Here is a 22,192-nt window from a genome sequence, read left to right as displayed (position 1 = left end):
CTGTCTTTATGTTTAGATGCATGAATCTAATTAACTGTGAATTTAAGTTTGTGCAGTATTCATGATTGTATTTTGCAAAAGTGCATTCAGTTCCTTTGATGTCTCTCCTTTTTTGTCTTTCTAGACATTTCACTACTGATTCACTCATCTGTGATTGTAATCTAAAATGGGTTTTGCAGTGGGCAAGAAATGCCTCAGTTCGAATAGCAGAAGAAACAGTTTGTGCTTACCCCAGTACTTTACGTGGACTGGCATTTCATACTCTGAAGGAAAACCAGTTGATATGTGGTGAGTGGTACACCTTTAGAATTATAAATTGAAGTGGATTTCCCAGGAAAAGGTGTAAAATTATGAATGAATGCCAAACAGAATGTGCTGATGAGTCTACCCTTCTCGTGGGTACAAGAAAACGGAAGTACAGAGCACAGAAAACATTACTAATGCTGAAAGGGAATAGAACTTGGAAAAAGTAGAGCTGTCTTGTTTCATCTGAAGCAGAATATGTAAATAACAGAAACATAATTGTCTTATCCCATATATGAAGTAATATTTAATTATGGTATAAAATAAACATCAATTCGTAGTGGGTGTTCTACATGAAACAGTGTATTCTTAGTGATAGAAATGTAGCCGTGTTAGTCTGGTATAGCTGAAATAAAATACAGGACTATGTAGCACTTTAAAGGTTTAATAAACCATCTTGTTAGTCTTTAAAGTGCTACATAGTCCTGTATTTTGTTTCAGTGTATTCTTACAGGGATTAAAACAATATTTTTTAGGTTGTACTCTTACCAGCATGGCATAAATGACAAACTTCACTGCTAAATCTCTCATATTTATGAACCTGTACAGTATTCTTTATCACTGGGCACTGGATAGTAGAATTTTTACATTGAGAAGAGTAAAATTAGACAAAATTCATTATTTGAAGACATATAAAGGAAAAAGCTCTTTGAAAAAGTTTTCCCACCATAACCAAAGCAGGGAAGAAAGGAGATGATGAGAGAGAATGAATAAAAGATAGATCAAGCTGAGCATCCTATACCAAGGAAGTGACTAAAACAGATTACTCAAAGCAACTTGATATACAGACAGAAAAACATCAGAAGCCCTCAGATACCACAGCGATGGTCTCAATAGAAAACCCTAACACAAGTATAATTTCACTGACCATTCAATATTAATATGATCTTTACAAGGTTTTTCTTGAATTTATAGTAGGTTGCTGGGATACATGCTAACTATATTATAAAAACACAATACAAACATCAAACAAAATACAAACAAAAAAAACTTTTGCACAAAAGGGGCAGTGTAGTCAGCTCAGATTTGTTTTGCGCAAAAAAGCCCCAATCGCAAAAATGGCGATCAGGGCTTTTTTGCGCAAAAGTGCATCTAGATTGGCATGGATGCTTTTCTGCCAAAAGTGCTTTTGTGGAAAAGCATCCATGCCAAAATAGATGCTCTTTTCCACAAATGCTTTTAACTGAAAACTTTTCTATTAAAAGCATTTGCGGAAAATCATGCCAGTCTAGACGTAGTCTTTGTGTTTCAAAGTTTCCTAGTTAAGAGGAGAAAGTGACAAGATATTATGCAATATTATTTTTGCTAATGCTTTCCTGTATGTGGAGGCACCAACTTTCATTTTAAGTCTGCATTGTTTAAGCACTTTTCTGTTTACCAGATGTGGTGACAATAAATGTTTAATTATTTTCTTCTTGTCAAGGCATTTGAAGACTTGCAGTAATTTAACGCTTTTCTAAGATGATTCATATTTTTCTATGTCCATCTTTCACAAAACAAGGGAACTATTGTTGAAATGCAGCCAAATATGTAACATTTATGAGAATAAATGTGTAATAAAGGGTGTAAGTGACATCCATTTATAATCCAGGATGGCCTTTTAACTGGTAAGCATCACCATTGCAGGATGATGCTTTAATCAGTTAACTGGTTAATGGGTAGGCTGGAGCTGGGCCTACCACACAAGTTGGAGTGACCTCCTGCTTAAAGGATCCCATTTAAAAGGTTAATCAGCTAAACATAACGTTTAACCAGTTAACAGATTAAACAGGATTTTACATCACTATTTTTGATGTGGTGGTAATATTCTGTAGTTCTCTGTGGAAAACATTGGTTAGATTTTTGGCTCTAGACTCTTGTTTGTTGGGGTAATAGGACATTCTTCAAGAGAGCATTCATGGCACCTATGGAGAGGGAGTATCTTACAATGCTCAACATAAACTTCACTGCCTGGAAGATTCTCCAGTTGCTCCTATTCAGTTACCTATTCAAGGCAGTCAAGGGGCAGTTTGACCTGGTGACTAGAGCTAGGGTGAGTCAAGAGTTGCCTTTACAAGTCCCATCAAAGCAGTGGGACTGACAGAATTGCCAGGCTCCTGGGCAAGTTGGGGTTCCAAGGAGGGGAAAGACTTGGGGTTCCAAGAAGGAGAGAGGGGCTGGGGGAGGCAGACCTCAGCGCTGCCTGGATCATGCTGCCCCACCCTTCTTGCTATCCTTCATTCCTGCCTGGAGTGCACTATGAAGGGCTCTAGTGATGATTTAAAGGGCCTGGGGCTCTGGATGCCCTGGGACCTTTTGAATTACCAAGCCCCAGGGCAGATGCCTCCTTTGCTGCCTACCCCACCCCAATCAGTGGGCCTGTGTCAAAGTTGGAGTCTGATGCCAAGGCAAGGTCAAGCCTGAATCAGTGTCTGAAGCGACGCCAAGGTTCAGAGCCGGAATGGAAACTAGGCCATGTATTGAGCCAGAGTTGGAGTTATTTGTAATTGGAGTTAGAATGAGGAAGCAGAAAGTAGGGAGAGAGTGAGATGACAGGAGCAAGGAAAAGGAACCATGCAAGGAGCTAGGAAATGGGAACAAGGTATGATAACAAGAGCAAAGAGTAGGAACCAGGTCTGTGGAAAGTAACGTGCTCTTGAAGGTCTGGCCAGTAACAGGCATGGCTCCTAGTTGCTCAGACAAAGGGTTAGACAAGAATAGGAAATATTGTCGCCATCTGCTGCTAATTTCCTGACAATGCTGAGTCAGTGGGTGTAGCCTCCAATAGTGGGGCATTAGCTACAGTTCCCTTATCTGCCCCTGCAATGCAGTGGTGCAGAGGGGTAAGTCAGCTGGAAACCTTCTGGTTCTAGATTCATGATGCCAGATGGCTAGACCATTCATGGCTATGATAAGAGGCCCTGAGAACTACATGACTAAAGCACTAAGAAATTGCATCTCTTCCTCTTATATAAAGATATAAAGATTATACATTAGTAAATATGTTTTGACTTACTCATGGCAGTGTCTTAAAACTGATACTGTACACGGATTATTTAGATAGTTATATTGAATTACCTGTATAATAGTGGATTTTGATGTTGTAGAGGAGAGTCCTAACCTTTGGAATTTAGGGAGATTCTTGAGTGGGTCTGTTGAAGCTGTTCCACTCTCTATAAATAGTATTATACATATATAGATTCAGAGAGTGAGAATGAATGTATAGCCTGGTGATTAGGATGTTGTTTGGCAACATGGGAGAAGCAAGTGTAAATACCTGCTTCAATGACTATTGAAGTACTTTCCACAAAATAGAACCACTCTTTCCCCTCCTTTATTAATATTTAAATATTAATAATTCAAGGTTCTGATGCCCACAATTTCCATTGACTTTAACTGGAGTTCTGGGTGCTCAGTTCTTCTGAAAATTTGACCCAATGCACTTTAACTAACTCCACTGGAGATGTTCTCCTAGATGAGCAGAAATACGTTAAATGAAAAGTATGTAAATAACCATAAACCTGGAGTATACACTTTAGTGGCTGTGAATGGCAGGTACTGTGGTAAGCAGAATTGGTGGCAGCAAATATAAACTATACAAAATAGACTCATATGTTAGTAAGTTGTTTGTGCTGGACTTGAATAATAGTGCAACTGATTACACTACATTTGTGTTATGAATGTACTTGGTGATTGGTTTGTAATTTGAATATAGCTTTAATTGCTAGTAAATCACCCTTGCTTTTCTGATGGACATAAGTGCTTCAAACATATTACTCTTGGAGATTTACAACCCTAACTTGAAAACTTTAGAGAAGAAAATGGAAGTTTGGGTGTGTAAAGTCTGTAGCGTTAGGTCATTGTGAACGTTAGACTAGAACATGCTTTAATATTAACCCAGTTCAGACCCCACAAAAATTCTCTTAAGGCCTAGGGTGAAAAGAATGGAAGAATGTACCTACTCGAAGTGACTGAGAATAATTTTAAACCACCAGCATTTGAATGATTTTCCAGTCTGTATAGTTTGCAAGCTACCTTAATTTTAAGTGTTAAGTCATGAGTGAAATTAGCAACTAGTAACAAAAAGTTATCTGAAATGCTTTTGGAGGTTGGTTGGTTGGTTGTTGGGGGAAAAGGTCTAAGAAGATACCTATAAAGCATTTATCAAAAGAATGCTTTATTCTTTGGTATGTATTTTAGAATCATTCAAAAAGTTTCATATGACATTTCAGTGAAATCTGTGTCATTTCTTTAGGTAAAATACACATTTGTTAGGGAATTATTTGTGAGACAGTTCACCAGCTTGTCTTTTGCAGTTGCCCTTACTTCACGGAATACCAAAAGTATTCATCCCCAAGAGGATCAGAGTCAGGTAAAGAAGTAAGCACTTTATGCTCTGATGCACTCTGCTCATTGTGACAGGGTCAGGCCAGGGACCTGCTGCAGAGAGGGGAAAAAGCAGCCCAAAAGGGAAAAACCCCTGTTAGAGAAGCAGAGAACTGCAGCCCAATTAGATGCAGCTAGGAGAGAGCTGGCTCAGGCAAATTGGGGCCAGCTGACTTCTCTGCTGTCTGTCTGAGGGCCTTTAAAGCCTCAGCAGTTGGAGTCTGGGGAGGAGAGGGAGAGGACGAAAGGAAGGTGGTAGAGAGGCAGAGAGAAAGAAACCAGAGAGAACAAGTTTGACCATCATTAGGTAAAGGCAGCTAAGGAGGGAGCCTGTGGGCACCTGGCCCGGGCTTCCTACCACTGACACCTGCTGCAAAACCCTAATTTGGGGAGCTAAGGGGAGGAGGCCTGGGGAAGAGGAGCCCTTGCCACATTATTTACACTAGAATTGACTCTCAAGCAAAACAAACAAACAAACAAAAAAAGAACATGGTCACATTCTTCTTACACCTCCAATTGCACAGAATTCTTAATAATTTTAAGACTTGTTATGTTTTATGTGAGAAAGACGCCAAGTCTTTTAATCATTCCTTATCCACTATGACATTTTCCAATCTATGGTCCACTCCTTTAGTGTCAGGAGCACTCAAAGGCATATTTTCGTCAGGTCAGTACACACCTTCCTAACTTCTCTTCATAAGAAGTGTATACTGCAGTTGTACAGATAATGCCAGGAGACAGAAAATGAAAGACAGCTGAATCAATTACGGCTCTGGAATCCTTATAAAGAAGAGAATTTTCTTTTAAGTATAATTCTATCATGAAGTATTCTCCTATTTAGAAATGTCTTTTTGCCTCTGATAATGTATTTCTATGCTAATTTTTCATAACTCTGGTTGATAAAAGATTCTCATGTTCTAGACGTGTTGAGGTTTCCACAATCTTTTATTTGACATGCGTGCATGTCATTTCACCTTTGTCTGACAGAGCCATCTGAAACAGCCTGGCTTTATAATTAGAAGCTTCTTGCAGGGCATATACTTTTAACATGACAAAAATAGTGTGTGATTTATGATGGGAAAGTTTACTTTTTGAATAGAGATTTTTCATCACTGAGCTTCAATCCTGAACTCAGTAAGAATTGAGGACATTTGGCACCTTGTTGAATGAACTATTTTACAAACTATTTTGGAAAGAGTATATGCCAACCATAGGTTGGAAGTGGTGTTTGAAATGTTTTTAATGGGTGCTATATATTAGTTGCCCATATTGATACTTGGGCAACTAAACAATGGTTTTAGGTGCCTATGTATAGGTTTAGATACCCCTTCTGGAAAATGGTCCTCTTATGTAATATACTGTAGTAAAACTGGCTCAAGAGTAATAATATTGACTCCATTTGGGCAATTGGTAACTTTTATATAATAATGGCACTTAACATTCTTTTTCTGTACAAACCCCTATTGTATGGTACATCTAGTACTAGCACACTAATAGCTTTTCTTCTATAATCGGACAGTCCTAGCACTGGAGGGGATCCTGAAAGGTCTCCTAGTCCAGGCCCCTGCATTCAGGGCAGGATATTCTTCATAAAAGTCCTTCATTCAGGCTGGTCTTTCTACTCTACAGTAAATGTGGTACAGTGTAAATATCCGTGGCTTTTGAAAAAATATTTACTGAACTGAGACTCATAAGTATGAAGAATGGGTTTCTTAATTATCCAACTTAAGGTTGCAGTCATGCAGTGTTATCATACCAATTGACTGATTTACCATTACAGAGGTCCACTGACTTCCCAAAGCTGCAGGCTCAAGGACTTGGGGCATAATCCTGTGGTAAATTCTTTTGAAAAGGTCAAATTCCATTTAATGAGTGATGTCTTACAGCATCTGACTATTATTTAATTCATGCATCTCTTCTAATACCTGAAGAGCTGTAATATATTTACCAATAATTAGCTCTATCCTGGGGGGGGGGGGTTGCATTACATTTTTAGCAAATTGGCGTTTTATAAGCTCTACCAAATTTATGTATAAATCAACTAATTCAGTTGTAAGCTTTTGCATGTCTTTTAAAGTGGAAGGTTGTTGGTTCTAGTTTCTTGTCACGATTAAATACAGGCAGTCCCCGGGTTACGTACAAGATAGGGACTGTAGGTTTGTTCTTAAGTTGAATTTGTATGTAAGTCGGAACTTGTACATATTGTAGGGGAAACTCTAGCCAAACATTTTTTTTAGTTTTGGATAGCATAGGGAAAGGTTAACTCCCCTCTAATGTTTGTTTTGCTGTCTGTTCCCCTGTTCAGAAGATTTCACATCTATTTCTGTCCCTGTGACAAACTCAGGACTAAAGGAGTAACTCATCAAATACCAAACAGCTCTGCACCATGCTTTGAGCTAATAGCTTTATTTCCACACACCACCCAGGGTTCTAGGAGGAGGGTCCTTTTTTTGCTAACACAATGAGGCCAGCACTTTGTTTTGGTGGAGTCTTTGTTTGCCCAGGGAGCCCAGCATGTATAGGGGGAGGAGGGGCGGAGAGGCTGCTTTTGTCTGCTGTTCGGCAGCCTGTTGCTCAGGGGAGGGGGCAGCCTGTTGCTGGCAGAGGGGAGGGGGGAGGCGTGCAGGATGCGAGGCCGCGGGGGGGGGGCAGCGGGCGTGGGGAGGCACTTTTCCTCTGCCCGGCAGCTCTGCGGGATCCCTGTCCCTGTGGCCAGCTGCTGCAGGCAGAGGCCAGTTGGAGCCGGCCGAAGAGGAGGAGGTGGTGGATTCTAGGACCCAGGTGAGCGAGCCCCGGGGACGCTGCTGCGCTCCTGGAGCCCGGCATGTATAGAGGGGAGGAGGGGCAGAGAGGCTGCTTTTGTCTGTTCGGCAGCCTGTTGCTCAGGGGAGGGGGCAGCCTGTTGCTGGCACGAGGGTGGGGGGGGGGGGCAGCGGGCGTGGGGAGGCACTTTTCCAGCTCTGCGGGACCCCAGTCGGAGCCGGCCCGAGGAGGAGGAGGATCCTAGGACCCAGGTGAGCGAGCCCCGGGAATGCTGCTGCGCATGTGCGGGAGTTGCCTCACCCCGTTCGTATCTAGGGATCCGACGTAAGTCGGATCCACGTAAGTCGGGGACTGCCTGTAGTTCATTTTATATGTCTAACTTTGCAACAGCTAACTAAGTAGTGAGAGTATGAATCCAATAGTGTTGACACTCTGGTTACTAATTGAAGGTTTCTCATTCAATGTTGAGTACTTTTAGCTGGAACACAACAAAAAAATGTGTCTGTATTATTTTAATTAATTTTGTACAAAACTGCCAACCTTTGCTGCTAAAATTTATTAAAATAAATAGATTTAAACACTATTTAGGAAGTTTTAATGGATTTATAAATCCTTGCTATGTAAATATCAGAAGCAGGGCAATAAGTATTAAAACAAGGAAACGTTCACTGAAACATCAAGTAACAATTATCAGAAGTCTTTATTTAACAGATTACAAGAGGAGTGTCTTTACCCACGACATGCTGTTTCTTTTGATTTTTAAATGAAATCTCAGATTACATTTTTATCAGAGCAGGCATTTCTATTCAAATGTTAATTTTCTAAGAAACATGAATAAAAATTTGGGGCCTAATCCTGTTATATTGGTTTAAAATACAGGCAGTCCCCGAGTTACTCGGATCCGACTTATGTCGGCCGCAGTTACGAACAGGGATTTCTCGCCCCGGAGGACTGGAGCAGCGGGACGCCTGGTCCCGCCGCCCGCCTCCTCCGGGGTGAGAAAAGCTGCTCCCCATCTCCCTGGTCTGCTGGGGGAGCCAGCAGACCAGGGAGACGGGGAGCAAAGCGGCGGAGGACCCGGGGCCGGACCCGCGGCCGCTTCCAGATCAGCTGATCTGGAAGCGCTGCGGGTCCGGCCCGGGTCCTCCCCCAGCATACCAGGGAGACGTGGAGCAAAGCCGGGGGCCTGTGGTAGAGCAGGTGGGGCACTGCCGGTTGGTCCCGCAGCACCGCTCCTTGGCGCTACTTGACCAACCCGGCAGCACCCCAGCTGCTCTGCCCCAGGCGTCCTGATTCAGCCGCTGCTGATCAGTTTCAGCAGTGGCTGAATCAGGATGCCTGGGGCAGAGCAGCTGGGGTGCTGCTGGGTTGGTCCAGTAGCGCCGAGGAGCGGCCAAGCTACTGGACCAACCCAGCAGCACCCGAGCTGCTCTGCCCCAGGTGTCCCCAAGTCAGCCGCTGCTGAAACTGACCAACGGCTGACTACAGGAAGCCCGAGGCAGAGTTGCTCTGCCCTGGGCTTCCTGGAATCAGCTGCTGATCAGTTTCAGCAGCAGCTGACTTGGGGATGCCTGGGGTTCTTAAGTTGAATCCGTATGTAAGTGGAACTGGTGTCCAGATTCAGCCGCTGTTGAAACTGATCAGTTTCAGCAGCGGCTGATGCCAGTTCCGACTTGCATACAGATTCAACTTAAGAACAAACCTACAGTCCCTATCTTGTACGTAACCCGGGGACTGCCTGTACCTCGAATATCTTAGCTAAATGTGTACTATTTAGCCTGATAAGCAGCAGTTATCTACTATGAGTAGCCTAAATTGGTTTATTGGGAAACATTACATGAAGCAGCCATCCAGGTAGTCTGTGTTCTAATTATGTAGTGTATGCTGTAATGATTTTATACTTATGTAACACCTTTATGTAGCTATTTAAATTCTTTCTTGCAGCTATGCTAATTCATGAAGACTAGAAAATGAAATTACCCTGAAAATTACCCCCTTTCCCCAACACACATTGGCTAGTCTGTTTTTTTAAAGAAAACAATTGTTCCGTGTAAATAGGATTAATTTAAAAAACATAATGTATCATCAAGGTTGTGTGGTAATTCTGAAATTCCTGGAAGTAGTAAAGTGGTATTGATCTTTCCCCTTCTGCATATGTATTGTGATATCCTTTATCTGAATGATCTCACATAAATCCTGAAACACAGCATATTGTGAAATTCAATATAATCATTTTCCTACAGTTGTACACTTGTAGCATCTTGTAATATATTGTTTTTATTTAATTTCATTGTCTTATTTTTCCAGAATCTTTATCAATTTAAATCCAAAATGTGCCTTCGGATACAACCTGTAACTTTCATTGAGCTCAATGAATTGTGCATGCATAATAAATATTATTATAGTATCTCAGTGTTACTAACAGAGCACAGGGAAAGATTTAAAAGTTGTGGGGTTTGTTTTTTAAGATTTCATCTTTCGGTAAACCTCCTATTTGGAAGCATATCTAATTTGTATTTTCCATGTGACCTAGCTTTAAACTATGGTAATATTGACACAAAAGAAATACTTTCAGTCTCCAAAGCTTCCACGATGTCTTTATTCAAAATAATGAGAACATAGTCACCCTTGAGTGAAGCATGGTGACTACTCAGGAAAATGTCCTTTAATCTTAATTTGGCTACGTGGGTATTTAAGATTAGCATTCAGAATTTCACATGTTACACTGGTTTAAAATATCTCGAATACCTTAGCTAAATGTGTACTATTTAGCCCGATAAGCAGCAGTTATCAACTATGAGTAGCCTAAATTGGCTTATTGGGAGACATTACATGAAGCAGCCATCCAGGTAGCCTGTGTCCCAATTATATAGTGTATGCTGTAATGATTTTATACTTATGTAGCACCTTTCATCTCAAAGTACTTTCTTTAATGTATCTGTCAAAATATCATTACATAGCTTCATGAAACTGCAGTTGCTGACATGGTAGCTATTCATGCTCAAGGCACTTCATAGCAGTGGGGAGAGGAATTTCTCAGTATGAAAAAGGGGCCAATTCTTACTCTGATGGAACTGTCAAGTGAAACACATCTCACATGATATAAATGCATATGGCAATTCTGTAAGGCATTCCAGCAGCATACCTGGGTCCTCATGCAGCCATTTGGACTGCAAGCACATAGGGTAGTTGCACCTCTGCTTCCCCTCTTGCTGATTCTCCCTGTTGGATTTTGGCATGAAAAGAGTAGGCAGTGGAAGCAGTAATAAGAGCTGGTGGCTGACTAATACAGGTAGTGGCAATCAATATTGTGACTTCCCCACCAGATCCCAGTTATCTTTGCAAACAATACCTAAGCAGGTCAGTTCCCAGTGAAGTCACCAGTTTCTCTCCTGGACAACACCCATGATGCACTCCAGCCACTGTTGCAGACACTCTAAGGGTACGTCTAAACTACATTCCTCTTTCGAAGGAGGGATGTAAATTAGACATATCGAAATTGCAACTGAAGCCGGGATTTGAATTTCCCGCACTTCATTTGCATAATCGTGTCATGGCGTTTTTCAAAAAACGCTATTTCGAAAGTGAAACTGTGGTCTATACATGGTTCTTTCAAAAAGAAACCCCTTTTTCAAAAGATCCTGTACTCTAATCTTTCGAAAAAGACTTTTCTTTTCAAAAGAACCGCGTCTAGACCACGGTTTCACTTTCAAAATAGCATTTTTCGAAAAAAACGCCATGACATGATTATGAAAATTAAGTGCAGGAAATTCAAATCCCGGCTTCATTTTCAATTTTGATATGTCTAATTTATATTCCTCTTTTGAAAAAGGGATGTAGTCTAGACATAGCCCAATAGTACCCCCTTCCCACTGGAGAGAATCTGGACCTCCACAGCAATCTCGGCATCCTTCATAAGTCCTGTAGCATTCACTGACCCAATCATCCCAGACCCCCACCCGTGCCTCAGATATAGGTGCCAAGTTTTATGCAGTTTCTCGCCCTAGTCTCTTATTAACCATAAGCTGAAATATACATGCCTGGACAAGAGAATCTCAACTTGTTTTCCTTAAAGATAAAATTGTAGGCCATCTTGATTAGTTTTGAGCCAATAGCTACAAGAAGGCTGACATTTTTTGTTAGATGGGAGTGTATTTTTGCTCTTGTTGTACTTGGAAGTGGGTGAAGGGGTTCATCACAGGCAGAGGCACTGCCTTCTCTGGTGCAAAAGGGATTTCCAACTCCTTTGCATCGATGCTCAGGGGCTATAGGAGAGACGGTTGGAGAACTGAAAGCAGGAGAACCTGTGTGGAAAAGAGGAACTCAACAGAAGTGTTCCCTGTAAGCTGAGCACTTATGCAGCTGCTCCGGGGTAATTCAGATGCTGTCCAGCTGTCTAGTAGAGCACGCACAGCTAGATTTTGTTTCTATTGGTGGTGCAATGCCTTGGTGCACATTAAAATTTATTCCACACATGGGTGGAAAAGATTAGAAGGAACACTGCTCCATACACAGCTAGTTTTTATTTCCAAATGATAATTTTGTTTAAATGATACCGATAAAGACTTTCTTCTGTGGTTTATTGTTGATTTATCTACCAATTTAAAGAGCTGTGCTCCAACTTAAAACACTTTTTGTGAGGAGACCAAGACTGGAAAATGTCAGCACAGAAGGTATAAGCTTCAACAAATTAAGTGACTTGAAATATTATGTTTCTAGGGAGTTTTGTAATGCCTTACTTCCCAATACTACATAAAGAATTGTATATGTGCTCATGCACAGCATGGAAAATTGTTCACCCAGAATGCTTACACAGAGGGTCCTAGTATGTAAACAGGGCAAAGTCTTGGAGAAGTGGGAAGAAACATGTGGTAGCTGCCCCAACCCCTGAGGGATTAACGTTTCTATGGCCAGTCATAAGTTCTGCACAGTACATATTTCCTTCTGACACACAGAATGAGTTAGCTCTTCTTGTAGAGTGTAATTGTCGTCTAAAAATGGTAATGCAGGGTGCAGTATTGATTGTTTTTCTAGGTCTTCTCTAGCAACAGTACTCAATTTACTCTCAGCCCTGCATACTGAACTTAGGGTCTACAACTTACATTGAGTTCTTTTCTTCTCCTAACAACTTTCTGCATTCATATAGGCTATGTCTACACGCGCGGCTTCTTGCGCAAGTAATATGCAAATGAGGCTAAGCGTGAAATATTGCCGAGCCTCATTTGCATACCTAATGAGCCGCAATTTTTTTCAGAAGAGGCTCTTGTGCAAGAAGGAGCATCTACACTGCCCCTTCTTCCGCAAGAAAAACCCTCTTGCGCAATGCCGTTCTTCCTGAAAAGTAATAGGTGTAACGGCGTTGTGCAAGAGGGTTTTTCTTGCGCAAGAAGGGGCACTGTAGACACTCCTTCTTGCGCAAGAGCCTCTTCTGAAGAAAGTAGCGGCTCATTAGGTATGCAAATGAGGCTTGGTGATATTCCACTTAGCCTCATTTGCATATTACTTGCACAAGAAGCCGCGAGTGTAGACATAGCCATAGTGTTTACTCTGTTTGGAATTCAGAATTAGTTCATCCCTCACAACATTCCAGTAAGTGCCCCTTATTCAGTCAGAGAATAGACTGAAAAGTGAAGTGACCAGCCAAAGGCCATACAGAAAGTTAGCGTTAAACTGTGTTTCTCTGAGCAACATGTCTTTTATACATCAACTCCAGCAATAAGTCCCTTACTTGTAACTTCACTACATTAAATGATTTTGGCATAGGTGTAACCAACTGCAATTTAACCAAAAAGTAATAGAATCCATCTGTCTGTCTCAGCCATGTAAGCTCTGCAGAGATAATAGGACTAAATGTAATTAAATTGTGGCTCTTCAGCAGGGGTGGGCAAGATACAGTACGGGAGGTTGGAGGGGGGGCAGATCTGGCTTGCAAAGCCTTTCTATCCGAGCCCGTTCCCCATCCCACTGAACTCACAGGGAGCAGCCTCAGGGCTCAGAGCAGCCTCAGGGCTCAGAGCAGCTGGCTGTTCCATCTGTCTCCCTGTGCCGGGGGTTAGAGAAAGCTTCATATGCTGCAAACCCTCTTCCTTCTCTAACCCAACACCCTCTCCTGTACCCTTATTCCCACCCCGAGTTCCCTTCTGCATTCAAGCTCCCTTTCAAACCCAGCACCTCCTCCATAGATAAGTGTTGCTCTTGACCACTTACCAAAATTTTGGAGTGCCCCCCCATCACAAATTGCCCTCCACATTTCTAGAGAGAGCCATTATGATTCTGTATACACACTGGCTACGTCTACACTGGCATGATTTTCCGAAAATTCTTTTAACTGAAAAGTTTTCCGTTAAAAGCATTTTCGGAAAAGCACGTCTAGATTGGCAGGATGCTTTTCCGCAAAAGCAATTTTTGTGGAAAAGCGTCCGTGGCCAATCTAGACTCGGTTTTCCGCAAAAAAAGCCCCAATCGCCATTTTCGCAATCAGGGCTTTTTTGCGGAAAACACTACTGTGCTGTTTACACTGGCCCTTTTGCGCAAAAGTCTTTCGGAAAAAGACTTTTGCCCAAACGGGAGCAGCATAGTATTTCTGGAAAATCACTGACGATCTTACTTGAGATTGTCAGTGCTTTTCCGGAAATTCAAGCGGCCAGTGTAGACAGCTGGCAAGTTTTTCCGAAAAATCAGATGATTTTGCGGAAAAATTTGCCAGTCTAGACACAGCCACAGGGCGCCTTTCCTTTAAGTAAGAAGTTAACATTGAAGTTAACATTTTTATACAATCACTTTTCAAGTAGAGTTGCCCACTGAGAAACAAGAAAGCTGCAATTTAATGTTGAAATACTGCAAAAACAACTTCCCTTTATATTACTGACCAGAGAATTTGTATGAAGGAGGAAGAGGCTGTTAGAATGATTTTGAATCCTAATTTCCTTTGATGATAGTATGAAGTTGGTAGAAATGAGAAGTCAATGGAGGCTTTTTCCTTTCTCTAGTGAGCAGTGTGTGTATTATTCACAATGTCTTTAACCTCATCCCAGTAAAATTTGACTTGTTTATATGCATTTTATACATCTTGTCTGGCACATTTTCTATAAATTATTCTGAAATGAGAGACTGGCTAGGATTTCAATAAACTGAAAGTAGGGTCCACTTCCTATTCATTCTGGTCTCTGCCTCATGCAGTGACATTACCTTCTACATAGAATCCTGTGTCATTTTCTGCAGCGTTTTGCAGTACATAAAGTGGCATTGTCTTACTAATGCTTTTTCCATACTTGGCAGGGCCTACGTTCTCAGCCTTCCGATTTTTCTGTTTACTTTAATTTTGCGTAGTCAGTATTATCAGGGATAATTTGCTTTATTAGCAATTCAATTTTTAAAACATTTTCTAATTTGTTTTTTTCTAGTCTTCCTCCAGTTTTTCATTTGTCTTCATTATTGAGCATGTTCCTTTACTTTGTCATGTCTTTCAGATTCTTCCCTCTGAATTCTGCCATGCATTCTTCCCACTGAGACTGTATACAAATAGTAGTAGAGTTTTTTTTCCTCAGTACGTGCTACACTCAATGTGCATATACAGTCAATTAGAAAGGCCCATTGACAAAACTACAAATCGATTAATTAAGAAATAAAATAGCAAACTCTGGTTTTCATGCCTCCCAAAACTCACAGTGGCTATAAAGATCTAATATGGACAAAGAGAGATACAAGTTCACTGGTTTATTCTGAAGCATAATCATCATAACAGTTGTGTATATGGAAAGCATAGTAGGCCACCTACAAAAACTTCGGATTTCCTTCTCACTGACACTACTACACTGAGACACTCCAAACTGGCAAAATAAACTCATGTGGCTAAGTAAATTTTATAACAGAAAGAATCACAGAAAACCGGACAACTGAAATGATATAGATCAGTAACCCCAAAGTATACTTACCATCTCTTTTGCTATGGGAAATTATTTTGTTCATGCTGCAGTAGGTTGTATGTATGTAAGTCATCATGGAAGGAGTTCGGTTGTGGTGGACATATGCCTACGGTTGCTCTGGTCATGCTTCCACATCTCCAGCATGAAGGTAGGTCATTTTCACTGAAGAACCACAATATTCTATGTAAAGAACATGTCCTAGTTGTTGGTACAGCTACTGAGCTTGACATCTTTTTCACCACTTACCCAGCAGGAAAGAGTGTTTGCCCATTAAAAATACATTAATGCTTAATTTATTCACATACAAAGAGCTAGATTTGAAATATTTAAAATGTAATTAAAATTCAGAGTTATAGATGTATCCTATGTAACATCTAGTGTGTACATTCATATGGATAAAGACAGGTTAGAGTTTTCCTTTTTATTTCTAGTGCCTCCTTTTTTAAATAGAAATTTTACCAGGCGAGAACTATAATTTGAATATTAAGTGTTAAGTCAAAATTGAGGTTATAAAGTTATTGAGAGTGTATGCACTGTATGTGTGTACATATATATAATATACACACATACAATGTTAGAATAGTAATAGAGATGCAGCTGTGTTAGTGTGGTCTAGCTAAAACAAAAAAGACAGAACTATGTAGCACTTTAAAGACTTGTTAGTCTACAAGTCTAAAGTACTACATAGTTCTGTCTTTCGTTTTACATACAGTGATAGAACTGGAAGGGACCATGAGAGATCAAGTGCAGTCCTCTTTCCTCATGGCAGGACCAAGCATCATCTAGATCATCCCTGATAGATGTCTATCTAACCTGCTCTTTTAAATATCTCCAGGGATTGAGATTTCACACCTTCCCCAGGTGATTTATTCCAGTGCTTAACCACTGTGACAGGAAGTTTTTCCTAATGTCCAACCTAAACCTCCCTTGCCCATTGCTTCTTGTCCTATCATCGGAGCCCAGGGAGAGAAATTTTTCTCTCTCTTCCTTGTAATACCCTTTTAGATACTTGAAAACCACAATCTTGTCCCCTCTGTCTTCTTTTCTAAACTAAACAAGCCCAATTCTTTCAGTCTTCCCTCATAGCAAAAGATTTTCTAAAGATAGAAAATATGGCAAAAGACCATCTTGGCTTAACCACGAGATCTTGCATGATCTAAAAATAAAAAAGGAGTGTCTCAAAAAATGGAAGGTAGGACAAGTTATGAATATAGGCAAACAACACAGGAATGCAGGGGGAAGATTAGAAAGGCAAAGGCACAACATGAGCTCAAACTAGCTACAGGAATAAAGAGAAACAAGCAGACTTTTTATAAATACATTAATTAGAAGCAAGAGGAAGACCAAGGACAGGATAGGCCCACTGGTCAGTGAAGATGGAGAAACAGTAATGGGAAACTTGGAAATGGCTGGGATGCTTAATGACTTCTTTGTTTCGGTCTTCACTGAGAAGTCTGAAGGAATGCCTAACATAGTGAATGCTAGTGGGAAGGGGTAGGTTTAGAAGATAAAATAAAAAAAGAACAAGTTAAAAATCACCTAGAAAAGTTAGATGCCTGCAAGTCACCAGGGCCTGATGAAATGCATCCTAGAATACTCAAGGAGCTGATAGAGGAGGTATCTGAGACTTTATCTATCATCTTTAGAAAATCATGGGAGACAGGAGAGATTCCAGAGGACTGGAAAAGGGCAAATATAGTGTCCATTTATAAAAAGGGAAATAAGAACAACCCAGGAAACTACAGACCATTTAGTTTAACTTCTGTGCCAGGGAAGATAATGGAGCAAGTAATTAAGGAAATCATGTATAAACACTTGGAAAGTGGCAAGATGATGGGGAACAGCCAGCATGGATTTGTAAAGAACAATTCTTGTCAAACCAATCTGATAGCTTTCTTTGATAGGATAACGAGTCTTGTGGATAAGGGAGAAGCGGTGGATGTGGTATACCTAGACTTTAGTAATGCGTTTGATAAAAGAAAGCAGCCTCTTTTATTGTTGGGCCACGGCCACTCTCCTGCCATTCCCCCCAGTGCGTGTGCATCGGACACTGAGCCGAGAAGCCAGAAAAAGTGACTGGCCGGATCCAAGTGCTGCGACCCCCCAATAAGGCAACCACGACCCCTATGGGAGTCAAGAGCCATGGGTTGTGCACCGCTGCCTTACAATCATGAACTCTATGATTTCGTAATCACTTTCACCTAAACTACCTTTCATTTTCAAATGTTCTACCAATTCTTCCCGGTTTCAAATTTTCAACCAATTCCTCCCTAGTTAAAATCAAATCTAGGACAGCTGCTGGGGAGAAGCTTTTTCAACCTTCTGAAATAAAAAATTGTCTCCAATGAAGTCCAAGAACTTATTGGATAATCTGTGTCTTGCTGTTAATTTCCCAACATATGTGATCTGGGACAGAATTTGTTACCCTAAAGAGATGTATCTTCCATGCTTTTCCAAATATGCTTTTTCGTATTTCAGATACAATTCACAAGATCTTATATGTCCCTTAATTTCTATTTGGTTATCGTACATGTACTATGTAATCATATTTATATTAAAATGCACTATTGTAGAAGGACCCTTTAGCAGTATTCAGACTTACCATCATAGCACTTAATACAGAACCTAGCTGATTTCTGTTCTCTTTGCTTTGCGGTCTAAATCATAGCTAAGCTGGAATTTAGGATTTGATAAGGGCTGTTTCTAGTACAGGCAGTCCCCGGGTTACGTACAAGATAGGGACTGTAGGTTTGTTCTTAAGTTGAATTTGTATGTAAGTCGGAACTGGCGTCCAGATTCAGCCACTGCTGAAACTGACCAGCAGCGGCTGAATCAGGATGCCTGGGACAGAGCAGCTGGGGTGCTGCTGGGTTGGTCCAGTAGCGCCGAGGAGCAGCGCTGCGGGACCAACCCGGCAGCGCCCCAGCTGCTCTACCACAGGCATCCACGAGAGAAGCCTGGTCTGCTGGGAGGGGGGCGCACTAACTGCGCCCCTCCCCCCAGCAGACCAGGAAGACGCGGGCGGCAGGACCACCCAGACCCGCTGCAGTCCCGCCGCCCACATCCTCTGTGGCTTTGCTCCGCGTCTCCCTGGTCTTCTGGCCCCTCCCCCCCCCCGAGCAGACCAGGGAGACGCAGAGACGCTTTTCTCACCCCGGAGGACACAGGCGGCGGGACCGCGGCTCGTCTGGGCGGTCCCGCCGCCTGCGTCCTCCAGGGCGAGAAAAGCCCCGTTCGTAAGTACAGATCCGATGTAAGTTGGATCCGCGTAACTCGGGGACTGCCTATATAAGGAATATACAGAAAACAGCCAAAGAAAACACAACCCCTTTTTATACAGAAATGAGGTAGAGAAATAAAGAAAAAGAGATAATTATTGTAATGATGGGTTAGATCTTTGCATGCATGTTGTAATCAGTGATTTCCTGTGGTGTTGCACTGTAATCATTGTTTAGTGCTGACAGAAGAGACAAGATAGGAGATTATTGTAAAATACTTAAAAACTCTTGATTTAAATGCCTGTACCAGAATCATACTTCTATTCCTAAATGTGCCACTGAGTCTCAGTTTTTGGAAGGTGGGTGGGTTTGTTTGGAAGGAGAGCCTACAATGCAGAACATTTTTTTACTTGTTTAAAAAAAACCTCTTCTTTGATAATTAACCGTAAATATTTTTTAATCTCATTTGCCTTATAAATCCCAGGAATGGGCTCTAACAGTTTGATGCAACATCCTCACAATATTAGCGTCACAGATTTGTATTATATATTTCTGTGTCTTCAGTAATTATTTAATTAAATAATAAATAATGCTAGTGCCACGATATGATTATTATTGCATTTTTGTATTAACAGTAAGTGCTATGAAAGCGATGTACAAAGTTAACTGGAAAATAACTAAGAATAAACACTTAAACTGCTTCAGAATAAATTCTTTCCTATTTTGTTCTTTGCTTAAAGTGTAGAATTTGAGAATATGGGTATTATCTGTAATCACTTTAAATTATACAAATGTCCACAACTGAGGGACAGATTATAGTTTCAGAAATGAGTGTCTCCATCTGCCCTGTTCCTATTGCTATGCAGACGTTTTACAAGTAGGTATATGGTATCTAATCCTGAAACTCTCTTTCATGGTGAGTAATGCTGACATCTGTGATTAATCTCTTTGAAGGCAATGAGACTTTTTGCATAAGAAACAGTTGCAGGATTGGGCTCAGCCATTTGAATCAGTATTATCACCAAGAGACAGTTGAGGATTAAAGGTACTAACCATTTTTCCAAAGACATCCCAAGAATGAAAAACAGATGTTCTAAAGCAGTACTAAAATGTGACTTTCATGCTCTTGCAAATGACATTTATATGCATTTAAATCAGCTTCAGTTCAAAAATGGGTGTGCATAATATTTTTGTCATGTTGGCCAAACCAAAAATTTACATTCCACAAGAGTTCAGAAGGTTACAAGGCTGTCCTAGAAACTGGCGGTAAAGTAGTAGCAGGTTTCATTCAGCATCACTTGGCATATTTACTTGTACTTCCAAGGGTTTGTAAATAAAGAGAAAATGACCATGGCATGTTAATGTCAAACAAACTATTGTCTTCTCCTTTTTTGACATCTAGCTGTAAACAAAGGTTTAGTTTGTTTGGAATTGTGACGGGGAGGACAGGCCCCGCACTGATGAGCAGGGGATAGCCCAGGCCCAGCTGGCAGAGAAGGCCCCGCCCTTCCGACCCTACTGGGCATGCTCCCAACAGCGGCCGGGTATAAAGGCAGAAGGAGACCGGCAGTCAGGGAGGCCCCAGGGCGAAGGAGGAGACCAGGCCGGGCCAGGATTCTTGCAGCTGCTGGGTCCAGAGTCGCCGACCGTGCTGGACCTGGACACGGAGGAAGCAGCCGCCGACCCAGGGTGGCAGGAGCATGTCCACAACCCCGACAGGTACTGCCTAAGAGGCGAAGGGGCCCGGGTGGAACCAGGGCGTGGTAGGAAGCAGCCCAGGGCAAGGGAGACAAAGTTTGGCTCGGCGTGTATCGGCCGGACCCCCCGGCGAGCCGGCAGGAGCCACAGACCCTGCCTAAAGGGCCCTGGGCTGGGACCCGGTGAAGAGGGAGGGCCCGGGTCCCCCTACCACCCATTTTTCCCTTCCCTGGACAAGCAAACCCCGGGCCAGGAGAGGCTTCTCAGAGCGGCTAGGCCTCTCATACTGATGGAAGGGCCGGGACTTTTGCATTGCGACTCTGATACCGTATATGCCCTGATAGAAGGGCCGGGACTTTTGCATTGCGACTTTGATACCGTATATGTCCTGATAGGAGGGCCAGGACTTTTGCATTGAGACTTTGGGGGCTGTCCAGGCCCGGTCGGAGGGGGCCGAGCCCCTTGACGGGGGCGTACCTCCTGACAGGGATCTATAACTTAGAAAAGGTGTTCAGAATATTTGGTGCTTATTTCATTTCTCATTTTGATCTGATTCCCAAGTCTGGATACCAAGGTACTGATGGGGAAATAGCATCTTTAAGACTTTTGAAAAGAGAGATAAATTCAAAGTGTTCCCATTCCAACCATTACTGTAAATCCATAAGCCATACAAGTTATTTATCTTGGTATTGATGTTATATTTCATGCTCTACTAGTTGCCTTGTGACATTGTCATTGCACTAATGAACACTTAAATTCAGCAGTACAATGTGTCTTCAGAAAACAGTGATCACATTAACAGAAAGCACTTTATGAATTAAGGATGCTAGTTTAATGCATTGCTTTTACTGTAGAGATGGTATGTTTAACTTGTGTGGATTTCCTTAAATTACTTTTCCGTGTTTGCTTATCATGGATGCTTACATTTTGCTAAGCTGTCATTTCATTCAGTCAGGTCCTGGATCTCCTTCTATGCCATGACTTTTACTAATATGTACTGCTTGACACCATAAAACCATGCAATATCCTTTTTTCCTCAGTGCTATCCCATGAATGAGTTGTAAAAATTGGCTTCTTTTATATTATTTTCAGCTGTTCAGATAGATGTATGTTTTTAAAAAATCACAATACTTTTTTAAAACTTCATGTTATAGTCCAAGCAGCCCAGTGTTAACAAAAAATATGTCTGCGTACAACAGACACCATTCCACACACACATGTCTGCACTGGAAATGGGGACTAAATGATTATCCTTAAAGGCCAAAACAGACTGCTACAATTTAAATGGATAATATTAGCAGATTGATTAATTCTCTTCCGGTCCCAAGAAAGCAATATCATACATTCATATAAATTCTGTGTATTACACTGGCTAAGTACTAGGACAAGGCTCCTACTTCCCCACAGTGGGTCCTGCACTTCTGGGTAGCGGTAGGATGAGTATTATCTCTTCCTGTCTGGAGAAAACAGCAACTCTGGGTCTAATTGTTCACATCACTGGTTGAGTATAACTTTCAGTCTAATCCTTTTACTTCAGGGTAATTGTAGTCTGATTTACCTACTCTCTTATCAGCACAGCAGGGGGGAAAAAGGGGGGAAACCTCTCTTAGTCTCTGGTGGCCTCTCCAGACGTGGAGGAAAACAGACTAGATTTCCTAAAAACCAACAAATCTTCAAGACTAACCAAACATGCAAGACTAACCAAACTAAACCAGCATCTTCAAGACTAACCAAACATGCAGCCCATGGTGCAGTTTGGGTTTACGTGGGGCTCAACACGCAGCCGGGAGCTGAAACAAAAAAGTAATCAATATAATGGTCTTCCGTTGATACGTGTTTTAGTAGTTAAATTCCTGAACTGTCATTGCTCATTAAAAGTGCCATCATATAGATGGAAATACAGTAAATATTTCATTTTAT

The 22,192-nt window shown here is 41.5% G+C and overlaps 1 protein-coding gene across 7 annotated transcripts in view; it reads left to right on the top strand.

Annotated features, from left to right (window-relative positions):
- Positions 1-22,192, top strand: part of ADGRA1 (adhesion G protein-coupled receptor A1) — a 486,631-nt gene that overhangs the window by 203,565 nt on the left and 260,874 nt on the right. For all 7 annotated transcript variants that reach the window (XM_075935214.1, XM_075935215.1, XM_075935216.1 and 4 more), the window contains one exon: positions 125-288. In XM_075935214.1, coding sequence (XP_075791329.1) covers positions 125-288 — 164 coding nt within the window. The remainder of the gene's footprint in view (positions 1-124; positions 289-22,192) is intronic.

The sequence above is a fragment of the Pelodiscus sinensis genome, chromosome 8, assembly GCF_049634645.1.
Source record: "Pelodiscus sinensis isolate JC-2024 chromosome 8, ASM4963464v1, whole genome shotgun sequence".
NCBI classification, from domain to species: domain Eukaryota; kingdom Metazoa; phylum Chordata; order Testudines; family Trionychidae; genus Pelodiscus; species Pelodiscus sinensis.
This window is presented reverse-complemented; position numbering and strand designations above follow the sequence as displayed.